The 12,071-nt window shown below is 40.6% G+C and overlaps 1 protein-coding gene across 2 annotated transcripts in view; it reads left to right on the top strand.

The window, feature by feature from the left end:
* Window positions 1-12,071, top strand: part of Csmd1 (CUB and Sushi multiple domains 1) — a 1,585,983-nt gene that overhangs the window by 1,353,849 nt on the left and 220,063 nt on the right. For both annotated transcript variants that reach the window (XM_060381443.1, XM_060381442.1), the window contains exon 26: window positions 1,901-2,103. In XM_060381443.1, the coding sequence (XP_060237426.1) occupies window positions 1,901-2,103 (203 nt within the window). The remainder of the gene's footprint in view (window positions 1-1,900; window positions 2,104-12,071) is intronic.

Genomic DNA, 12,071 nt, shown 5'->3' with positions numbered 1-12,071 from the left:
ATTGAATTTCTCAGCTACTTTGAAGGAAAGATTACTTTTACACTTTTGTGTCCACATACATTACATGCACACACACACACACCCACACCCACACCACACACACACACACACACACACACACACCATGGTCAATCGCATTAAACATCACAATTAAACTAGATAACCTATGTTCGTCATATTCTTTGTCTACATACATATTACCTGTAGTGTTGGAGATTAGCAAAGATGTTAAGGGCCTTGATGCATTATGAGACTAAAAGAAAAGTCATAGGGAGAACAGGGTGCATTTGTTTATTTGTTTGTCATGCCAGTCCTCCAAATCCTTTTCAATGGGCATTCCAGAATATCCACTGAAGTACTGTAGGGTACTACTAAAGATAGAGAGAAAGAGAGAGAGAGAGAGACAGACAGACAGACGGACAGAGTCCCTGGGCTTTTGAAGTAATTAATAGGGTGATGGAGAGATGTCTTAGTGATTAAGAGTGCAAACTGTACTTATAGAGGACCTGAGTTCTGTTTCTAGCACCCATACCCGAACCCTCACGTCTGCCTATCACTCCAATGCCAGGGGATCTGACATCCTTTTCTGGCCTTTGCAAGCACCTTAAATCCACGTGCATTCACAGGAATACACACATATTCACATAAATAAAAAAATAAAACAAATCTTAACGTAAATTGACAGATGATATAATTTTTGCCCATGGAGACACATGATCCCAAATGTAGAGCTGAACTGAAACTGTGTAGGTGCATACAGTTTGCGTGGTTCCACCTGCTTGCTTCCCATTAAACACATATAGGAGCCTCAGGTACTCAGGGATATGCACCCACTAGCACATATGGGAATGCTGAAAGTCTAAATGGAAATGCCACAACATACCACGAGGGGTCCTGGAACAAGCAGGTAGTAGAATGTGGGGGGTATATAACTGTACCCACACAATTTTATTTTTTTAAAAAAGGTAAAAACAAGCAGGACAAATTATTGAGAAAATAAAATGCTGAGGGAGAAATTCTACCACATTTCCTACTTTATATATAATCTCCTGTACTGAATATTTTATGCTTTACCGAGGCAAGAAGTGTCCATCCTGTCAATCCTCTGTATGTGTGATATGTGGGGCAAGGTGAAGTTGAGATTCACATAGAGTTCTGTGTATGTCAGCTACAGTAGTTGTGTCGGTAGCACAACCCAGGAACAATAAGCAGTAAGTGAAAACCTATCAAGAGCTCGCTGGGGAAACAGCCTTTTGCTGGCATTTTAGCTAAATTCTTCTATTTGTTCATCATCATTGCAGGCTTCCTTGGGCATAAAGATGGTTCTGGGAAATACCTGGAAGTCTAATAGAAGCGTACTAAAATGTTATAAAGAAGAGAGTTTATATTGGCTAGTTCTGCTTTTGTGTTGTTTTCTCAAATAGTGTACTAAATCTGAAGATAAAATTTACAGAACAGTATCGGAGCCGATCTACGGAGCAGCCTGTTCTGAGAGACACCTCTGCAAGTCTTTCTCCCGCTGCCTGTGCTGCCACCAGGTGGAATGTTAAGATCAACATGAATGAGAAGAAGCCAGTGTACCAAAGCTGTTTGCTGTGTGTGCTCTGGTTAGAATTATAAAAGCCACCTAGTCTTGGGATGAAATGCTCTGTCTTTGGAGAGTGGCTTAGTCTATACCTGATTCTCCACACCATGACACCATGTTTGTGCTGTCCTATGTTTTGAACTTCTCCAACCCGCATTCTTCTTTGCCAGGTGTCTGCTGTAGCACACATTTGATGGGAGTGTGAAATAAGCTGGTGGGCAGTACCAACTTGTGGTTTTGCAGCTAGAATGATTCCCTCAGTGGAGGGGAAGTGTGATTCTCACTGAACACAGAAGGTCTGATCTCTCTTTACAGCCTCCACTTTATCGTGTTTGATACCGAGACGGCTCATGACATCCTCAAGGTCTGGGATGGCCCCGTGGACAGCAACATTCTGCTGAAGGAGTGGAGTGGTTCAGCCCTGCCAGAGGACATCCACAGCACCTTCAACTCACTCACCCTGCAGTTTGACAGTGACTTCTTCATCAGCAAATCTGGCTTCTCCATCCAGTTCTCCAGTAGGTGCAGACATGGGTTTCCTTATTCAATACTAGGGCTTGCCAGGATCACAGAACTCTGTTTGTTTGTGAGTGAGTCATGTTTGCTTAGCAAAAATTGAGTCTTGGAAATAGCATAAAGGAGAGAAGATTTCTTTCTTTGCTTTTTCATTTAGGAGGAGGAAGACTTCTGTACCCATCTGTGATTGGGTTCATAACCGAGGTCCCTACAACAAAAGACAAACATGAGAAAGAGCATTGGCAGCTTAGTGTTAGAGTTTTCTGTGAACTTGGAGCCTCTGTAAGTGAAGACCTAAACAAAAGAGAGAAAAGCTGGGGTGGAAGCCTGCACGAGAGCAAAGAGTATGGCTAGGTGATAGTGGTGAACCCTGTGAGACCTGCTGGGTTAGAGTCTTCCCTGTACCACTGTGTGCCCTCCCCTGCATGGAGGAAAGACTGTTATGGGAGGTCATACAGAAGGATTCTTAAGTGCCTGCTTTAAGAGATGAGGCAAGAGGTCACAGGGGTGCTTTTCTCAAATGCCAGAGGCTGTATTTTGTGGTGGTGTATCCTCAATCCTTCATTGCCAAGAGAACAGTTGGCTTGGGGAACTGTATATATTGCCAGGGAAGGATACTGGAATGAAGAGAATGACTTCAAAGCTTTCACCTGGACAGTGAGTATCTAGGCAGCAGTAGGAGGCAGATATTGTCAGTGTGGGACAGAGGGGTTTGTGTCTGGGCTTCTCCCAAACCTGGTGTTAACTTTGGCTTCTCTGACATCTCCTTGAGTCTGCATGGGGCCTCGAGCACCTGCTGACAAGGGTTAGTTATGCTTTCAGTTTGCACCTTGCACTTTACAAATGTCTACATCGCATCCTTCCTCAGGTTAAGGATTGGCATCACTAATAGAACAGCCTGTGGTGAGAGGAACATTACTGAGAGGAACATTCCCACACTTGAACTCTTAGGTACTTAAAATAGTGTCATCCATACTGTCTAGCCAATTGGATGAACTGCTTCCTCAGAAGGACGGATACATTCTGTGGGAGTTCAACATTCTAGTATTTTCCAAAGAGCACCAGAGATGCCATATAATATACAAGGTCAGCCAAAGGGATTCTGCTAATACACAAATTCCCACAAAATTTTTCTCTTGGCAGGTTGGTGGAGAGCTGTATTTAGGACTTACATAAGGAAATTGGCTGCAATCAAGTTAATGCTTTAAGGGACCATTGATAAAATCAAGGTTATAGACACCACAATTCTTTGCTTTGGTGACACTGTGATTTGAGGTGATGATTCATAAACATATCTCCATTTTATTTTGATTATTATTTTCTCTCTCTCTTTTGGGACAAGATCTCAGACATGACCTTGAACTTCTGATCTTCCTTCCTATACATCCCAAGTATTAACATTACAAAACTATGAGTTTATGTGGCACTGGGCATTGAAGGGAGGGCTTCTTGTATGCTAGGCATGTACTCTACAGACAGAGGCACATCCATGGCCTCTGGAGGCACACCTTTGTATAGAAGATGGGTAGTGGAACCTGCCTGAAGAAGCTTCCTCCCAGTGGCCATCCTAGCTTGAAAACAAACAAACAAGCAAAACAAACAAAGTCCTTTAGTTGAGGATTGTGCTACTTTGGCTTTCTGATGAATAAAATCACCCTTTGTCTTTAGAATGTGCAGTAAGTGAGTTTATTTAGAAAGCAGAAAGGTCTACAGGGTCACAAGTAATGTGCCCTGTCTTTTTCCCTTCTCTACACGCCAGGCTCTTACATTTTCAGCAGATTTTGTTTTATATAGTACCCTTAAGTTCACCAAAAATTACAGAGAAAGGGCTGAGGTATCACAGACTTCTGGCTGCTCCATGGTGCCTGGTGGAGTGACTTCCCAACTGTCCCCCTGGAGAGTGGTACTTTGTCAGTCTGTAAGTCCAGCTGTCATGTCCTTCTCACCCCGTGGCCCAGTTTATGTCAGCACTCCCCTGTCTGTTGTCAGAGGTTTAGACCAGGAAGCAAAGGCACACAGGTGTCTTCATGGTGTCATTCCAAATGGTATTAACGTCACAGTTGATTGGAAAGGTATTTTCTGTTCCATCCCTTCTGGTCCCACCCCAGTCCCTGGACAGCCTGGGTCACCTCCCCATCTTCAGTGTCCCTTCCCCAAGGGAAAAGGACAGCTACACTCATGCAGCATAAAGCCTCTTCCTGCGGGACTTCTTCCTCTTGCATCATAGAGTTAAATTTCACTCCTGTCTTGTCAAGGCTGGGTATCACACTTGAAGAGGTGAAAACAATTCCCTATGGGAAGAGCTTTGAGTTTACATATCCATTGCGCGTCCAGTGAAGGATGACTCAACGATTTTTTAGTTTGGGCAACTAGGAATAGAGCTGTGGGAGACTTCTATGTGCAGGTTTGAATGGACATAAATGTTCAGAGCAGTTTGATAAATATTACAATATTCAGTCACATGGTTTGGGTGTACTTAGCTCTACATGAAGCCTCGGTTTTTAAAACTGTTTCCACTCAAAAATGTATAATTCCCAAGATCCCTAATTTGTCAATTTTCTTTCATGATTCTCTGTATCCAAAGTGTATGTCCCTATGTTAGGGAACAAAAAACAAGCAAACAAACAAATAAACAAAAGATGATCTTTGAACATCATAGATACTTTTCCTCCTCCTATGTGATAGTTTAAAATATTGCTGGGAATATCATAGTAAAATATACCTGCAGACATTTATGTATAAAAGAAACGTTATAATTTCATTTCACAGTGTTCCCATGAATAATACTTTGAAACATGTGGAATTATAGACAATGACCTGAGTGTTATCAATTCCATATGGTTTAGCATAGTCCTTATGTATGTTCCTACTGTCTTATTCTGGTTAATAAATCTCCTGGAGTTTTATGTATGTGGAGAAATGTGGTGTTCACTCTTCTCCCCCTCTCTCATTTGTTTTGTTTTGAGGTAGGATCTCACTATGTAGTTTTAGATGGCCTGAAACAGGCCATCTTCCTGCTTTTGCTTCCTTGTGTTGGGGTATAGTAACTCCATCTAGCACCAAACTTTCTCTAGATATCGTCTTCAAGTGTGTAGAAAGAAAAAAAATTCAGATGAAAATATGGAACGGGCTGTGACTTGGAAGAATTGGGATCCGTTCTTGTACTGCAGTAAGAGGAGTATGCTTCTCTGTCTCTATGATTGTGGCTTTGTTAGCTTACAATGACAGGGAAAGTTGCCATTTTCAAGGCTGGATTCCTGAGAGAGAACAGTGTAGTGTCCAGGAAGAGAGACAGTGCAGCAGAGTGGGTAGAGTAGAGGAAGGCAGGGATAGCAAAGGGCACACGGAAGCAGTGTCCACACAGGAGAACATATATATATAGCACAAAAGAACAGGGCGCATTAAGGAAGAGCGGTGACAACTGCGCTAGAGCAAAGACAACCAACAGGGGTGGAAGTGGCATGGAAATACAAGAGACATATACAAGGCCTATAACTCCTTGGTGAACAGCAACATGGAATGAGGTGGGTGCTTTTGCTACAGGCTTAGAAAGTGATGTTGGGTATGAGGGAAAGATGACAACCTAGAAGCTGCCTCATTGTGGACCTGCAAATGAAAATGAAGACAATCACAAAAAGACAAAAATCAAGAAACAAAACCTCAATTCCAAAGAGAGAGAGAGAGAAAGAGAGAAAGGACTTCAGAAATCCACAAAAGATGGAAAAGAACACATGAAACCTCCAATGCATAGTAAGAGGTAGGACACAGATACAGATGCAGCCATGTTCATGTCAGGGGAGGGGAAGCAAAACCCATTTCCAAACTCAGTTAGATTCTCCTTGTTCTATGTTCTGGATTTCAGAGAAGATATTTAAATAAAACAGAAGAGATATTCAGACCAACAAGCATTCAAGTCACAGCACAGAGTCATACAACATCATAACAAAAATGATTCTTCTAAAAGAGCCAAACTCCTTAACTATCATAAGCAAGGATTCCAACACAAGGCAAGTACCAGGTGCAAGTCTCAAAAAGCCTCCTGGAGACAAGATGCATCCAACCTAGAGCCTGGAAAGCAAGGTCAATAACAAAGGGGAAAAGTCAGCAAAATATACAGGAAAATCAGAAGATGGATGGAGAAATCAGAAACCTGAAAGGAAATTCAATAACAGAAACAGCAACAACAACTTGTTAATTAAAAAAAAAATCAAATAGAATCTTCGAAGCAAAAAAAAAAAATTAATACAAGTAATAAACACTACGAAAAAGCACCAAGACAAAAGAATAGCAAGGGTTGGACTATACACAATCCTGATAAGAATCAAATAAGTCAGTATACCCCCAGTGTGTAAGAACTATGAGTTATGATCAAGACACTAAAATTGATAGCCCATGGCCCAGAATGAGCCGAGACATACACTAATAATGCGAAGAATCTACTCAATGAAATTTCCCAAGTCTGGAGAAAGAATTGCATATCCAAATAATTCAAGTAGGTGTGAGGAGAGAAGAACTTCTCCTGCCAAATTATATTCAAGATGTAAGAAGTACAAAGCAAAAAACAAAGAAACAAACAAAAAAAGCAACAGGAGGAAAAATCACCATGTCAGTCTGGAAACATTAGATTTAAAACATCAGCAACTCTCCAGACAAGGAAAGTTAGCAGCTACCAGCCAAGATATCTGTATTTATCAGAAACAGCTTTTAAAATTGATGGAGATTTAAAAGCATTTAAAAACTACCATAAACTCCATCAATTCATGACCATCATACCAGGATTACAGAAGACACTTAAAGGAATATTATCCATAAAGGAAGGAGACAGTCTCAATCATTTGAACATAGGAGGACCAAATGTTAGGAGTAGGATGTCTGAGCAAATGAGAACCAGGACAGATTCTATTATGTCCAACACAGTAATCTAGCAGATCCAGGAGAAGCTAAAGAACACAAAGTAGTCTGACTGTGTTAGTCAGGTCCTCTAAAGGAACACAACTGATAAAGAACTGTACATTCAAGGAGGGGATATCACAGACCGTCTTCTGTGATAAGGCCCAGATAGTCCATCAATGGACTGGAGAGGCCAGGAAGGTTGTAGCTGCTCAGTACATGAGATAGCAGTTTCATTTTGGTACAGACAGCCTGGGAGATGTGAGGGAGTCTGATCTTTGGTCTACTTTGGAAGCCCCAAACACTGTTTCTAGTATCAGTGAAGGAATACAGCAGCAATAAGGATAAGTGAAGCTGCCAGCAGGAGGGAAGGCAATCAGGCAAAAAAAAACCATAATCTTGTCCATTTTCCTTTATCTGGACTGATTCCAGAAGGTGCTGTCCATACTTATATTGGGTCTTCCCTCTTCAACTAATCTAATCAAGAAAAGCCCTGGTGATTTTACAATTGCTGTATCTGCTTGATATATTGTTTCTTTGTTCCTTCTGAGTAATTTTGATTTGAAATCAACTTTATCAGATGTTGGAAATAGCTGTAATGGCTTGTTTTAGGTTTTTGTTTACTTGATAGTCTTCCATGCCTTGATTCTCATTCTGTGGGTGTTTTTAGCAATGGGATATGTTTCTAGGAACAATAGATATAGGATCTTGTTATTGAGTTGAACTCTCCCTCTCTTTATTGAGCCAAGGCCAAAAGAATAATCCATAAAGCCAAGCAAGCACCGATGATTCTTTGAAAACTAAGGCTGAAAATTTCCTAGCAAAAATAATGAGAAGGAAAACAGAAAACACCAAATTTAATACAAAATCAGAGTGAAAACAGGGAGGTTTCTACAGATTCCAGTGAAATTCAAAGACTCTCTAGGGAGCAGTTTGAAAACTTATGTTCAAAATACCGAACAATCTAGATGAAATGAATGAATGTCTAGACACATAGGACTTACCTAAATTAAACCAAGATGATATAAAGAACTGAAACAGATGATATAAAGCAGTGAGATTGTAGAAGTAGCTAAAAGTCTCCTCAAAAAGAAAAGCCCAAGACTAGATGAATTCGTTGATGAACTTAAGAGAAGATCTGACACAAGCATTGTTAGGCTGCTCCATAGAATAGAAAGAGAAGGAACATAACCAACCTCTGATTAGCAGAGTCCTAACACCATGACAGGATAAGGCCACAATAACAAAATGTAAGCTGTTAACTATTGCACCTAAAGAACACAGCTATAAATATTTTCAATGAAAGTCTTGGATTTCAAGTTCAAGATCACATTAAGGTCATACACCACAACCAAATTGATTTTGTTCCAAAGATGCAAGGATGGTTACACAGACGTGAAGCAGTAAATAATCTTCAACAGATATGCCCTTAAAGGCAGAAACTTTATGATCATTTCAATCAGTGCAGAAAAGGCCTTTGATGAAGTTCAGCATCCCATCCTGATGAAAGCACTGAAAATGCCAGGAGTAGTGGTACATGCCTTTAATACAAACACTCAGGGAAGCAGAGGCAGGAAGATGAGTTCAAGGCCAGCCTGGTCTCAAAGCAAACCAGGACAGCCAAGGCTACACATAGAAGCCCTGTTTTGAAAAATCAACAAAAGAAAACAAAAAACAAAAACAAAGCACTGAAAAAACTGGCAACAGAAGGAACAAACACTATCATAAGAAAGGCTGAGTTTGACGGCATTGTACTAAATGAAGAAACATGCTGAATGAGACAAGGCTAATTCTACAAAGAAGGCTTGCTCTTTCTACTATTATTCAGTGTACTATTCAGTGTGTTCTTAAACAAGAAGACAGGAGGGATACAAATAGAAAATTAAAAATTCAAATTATCCATATTTGTAGATAACAGGATCATATAATTAAGAGATCCAAAGAGTAAAGTCTGCTGTAAAACACTTTCACTAAAACCAATATAGAGGATCACTAGCTCTTCTGTGTACTAACAGTCAACTTGCCAGGGACGAAATTAGGAAAGATATTCATTCACAATAGCTTTAAAAACATCTATGAAATACAATGAATGTAACCAAGGGGAGAAAGACTTCTACAATGATAACTTCAAGACAGTGAAGAAAGAAACTAAAGAACATCCTGGCAAATGGGTAGACGTCTAATGACCAGGAAGGGGCAGAATTACCGTATACCTAGAGTAATCTGCATATTTATCACATATCCTAGCAAAATTCCAATGAAATGCCATACAGAAGTGGAAAAATCAACACTAAAATTCCAATGGAAGAACAAGAGGTACCAAGTAGCTAAAGCAGTCTTTAGCAGAAAGAGCAATGCTAGGGATAGCACACAAACTGATCTCAAACTCCATTGCAAAGCCACAGCAACAAAACAGCATGATGCCAGCATTGAAACACACATGCCAGCAAGGCCACAGAAGAGTAAAGAAGACCAAGAAATAAGTACACACAGCTGCAATCATTCAATCTTTGACAATGGTGTCAAAAACTTGCATTGGGAATAAAACAGCCTATTAAACAGAGGGTGCTAGAAATGGTAGACGTGAACCTCTCAGCCCAGATAGAAATCAACTCCAAATTCATCAAAGACCTTAGCTAAAATATATGAGAGAGAAAAACATAACACTTTATGACATACGTGAAAGCAAAAATTGACTGGATGTGACCCCAATAGCATAAAATTTTATCCTGTGAAATGAGAAATGAGATTACATGAATTTCAAAAGAGTTTACATAGTAAAGGGACTAGCATGAAGAAATGGCCCTTAAAATAGGAATAAAGTCTTGGCCAGCTACACATCAGAGGGTTAATTTCAATAAAATGTAAAGAAATACATTAAAAAAAATCCAATCAAGAAATGAGGCAATGAACTAAACAACTCTGAAGGAGATAAACAAACTGCCAACAAATACTTTAAAATATGTTCAATATTCTTAGCTCTCAGGAAAATGAAAAATACAACCTCTTTTAGTTCCCAAATCATCCAATCAGAATGGCTAATATTGAATGACCTTAACGTGTGATGTGACAACTCCATCTTCTGCTCACAAGAGAACTCAGCCTCCCTCAGACATCTGTACTGGTGCCTTAGAAATGCAGGCCTATGTGCAGATTTAATGGTGAGGACCCAGCCCCTGCACAGCTGTGAGGAAGGGCTTTCTGCCCTGGATGGTCATCAGAAGTTCTTGTTGTGTCTCTGTGGCTCTGACTGCTGAAGAACACATTCTGCTCTTTCACACAGGGTATGTACCTTTGTTGGCCTTTCCGATGGTGTAGCTCCTTACAAGTTTGTTTGACTCATTACTGTCTACTACTCTGAGGCTAGTTTAAAATCCAACTTACTCATTTTTAAATGAACCCCAGTTACCCTGTTAATAATTTTAAACATTATTATTGATGATCATTTTCACCCGCTCTAAAATAATGCTTAGGGGTCTAGAGATCAGCTGGTAGAGGGCTTGCCTATCATTCTTGGAGGCCTGGGTTCAAGCCTCCACACTGTATAAACCAGGCCTGGTGGTGAATACCTGTTATTCTAGCACTTCCAGGTGGGAGCAGAAGGAACAGGAAGTTCAAGGGCATCCTCAGCTACCTAGTGAATTTGAGGGCAGCCTGGGTTACAAGAGACCACATCTCAAAATAAAATAGAATTGAATAGGATGAGGTAGAATGGAATAAAAATGTAAAATAAGATAAAACACTAATATTGAGCTGGGAACATTATCCCTATAGCTGCTGCTGCTGCTGCTTCAATGTGTGATTCAAGGCCATAAAGGAAGCAGAAGGCATCACATACTTCTTTACTTCATGTAAGACAAAATTCCCTCCCCAGAGAGATGAACCATGGGTTCTGGGAAGATATCACTCATCAAATGTCCGTTGTCCTGCCTGCTTCGCATAGCAGTGTAAAATGGGGACATACTGAGTGCTGCAATTATGCTCACTGTAATCAGCCAACACTTCCCATTACTGTGTAATTACCATTTAATCATGCATGAAGCGCAAGAAAATGGAGTTCATCGCCCACAACTGACCTTCCCTCATGGGTTAAGTCAATGTGGATTGTTTCTCCAGTGCTTGACTAGAGCCACCAGCTTTTGTACTCTGGGGAAAATGGTGGAAGTAGCTTTGCAAGATCTGACTCAGCCCGATCAATTTCGTGGTAACTAGCGGAAGTGGCTAAGGGCTACGTGACTGGTCTCTCTAATTTACTTTATTGAAAGATAATTTAATAGCTGTGTTTTCATTTAAGAATAATTGGTTGTTTACAACAGGGGGAGCCTTTGGCCCTGCTAATTGCTGAATGGGGTGGGACTGTTTTATATGAGAGAAACCATTAGAAACTGGAGGTTTGTGAGCTGAATTTCCAGGCAAGACCATCTGTGACAACTGCCTTTGCAGCCACAGCACCTGTCTGCTTCCTTGGAACCTTCTAGAATTTTATAGAGAGAAGAACACACAGGAATGCATCACTACTTGTAGACAAGTTGTGGTTAAATTGAGTTGCATCATCATTTTAAAAATACTTACTTTATTCTATGTGTGTGCACCTGAGGGCATGTATGTTCATCACATGTGTGCAAGAGCCTGGAGAGGTCAGAAGGCATGAGATCCCCTGTAAATGTTGGTACAGGTGGTTGTGAGCTACCACAGGTGCTGGAAACCATACCTGGATCTTCTGAAAGAGCAGTAATAGTTTTAACCTCTGAGTCTTCTGTCCAGTGTCATCTTTGATGTGCTAAGTCACATGGCCTCTGGAATAGACGTCCTGACAATGTGCACTGAGTGATGAGAAAGTGATGCTGAAGGTTTTGATCCTAATTCTGTGGGAGGCTGAAGTCATGGCTGTGCTACTTTTAATTGACAGTGTTTATGTCAAATGAAAAGTGAGAAATGAGTTACTCCACACCTCTCCTACTTTTGGTTCCACCTCTATTGCCCAGTGGTTCCCAAAATTATGTCACATATAACCTGTAAATCTTCCCCGGTATATCCCCGTCGACCAGACTGCTAAACGGCTTCCTTCAGAACCTCGATG

Source organism: Meriones unguiculatus, chromosome 4, assembly GCF_030254825.1.
Source record: "Meriones unguiculatus strain TT.TT164.6M chromosome 4, Bangor_MerUng_6.1, whole genome shotgun sequence".
Taxonomy (NCBI): Eukaryota; Metazoa; Chordata; class Mammalia; order Rodentia; family Muridae; genus Meriones; species Meriones unguiculatus.
Note: the sequence above shows the minus strand (reverse complement) of the source record. Positions and strands in the feature narration are given on the sequence as shown.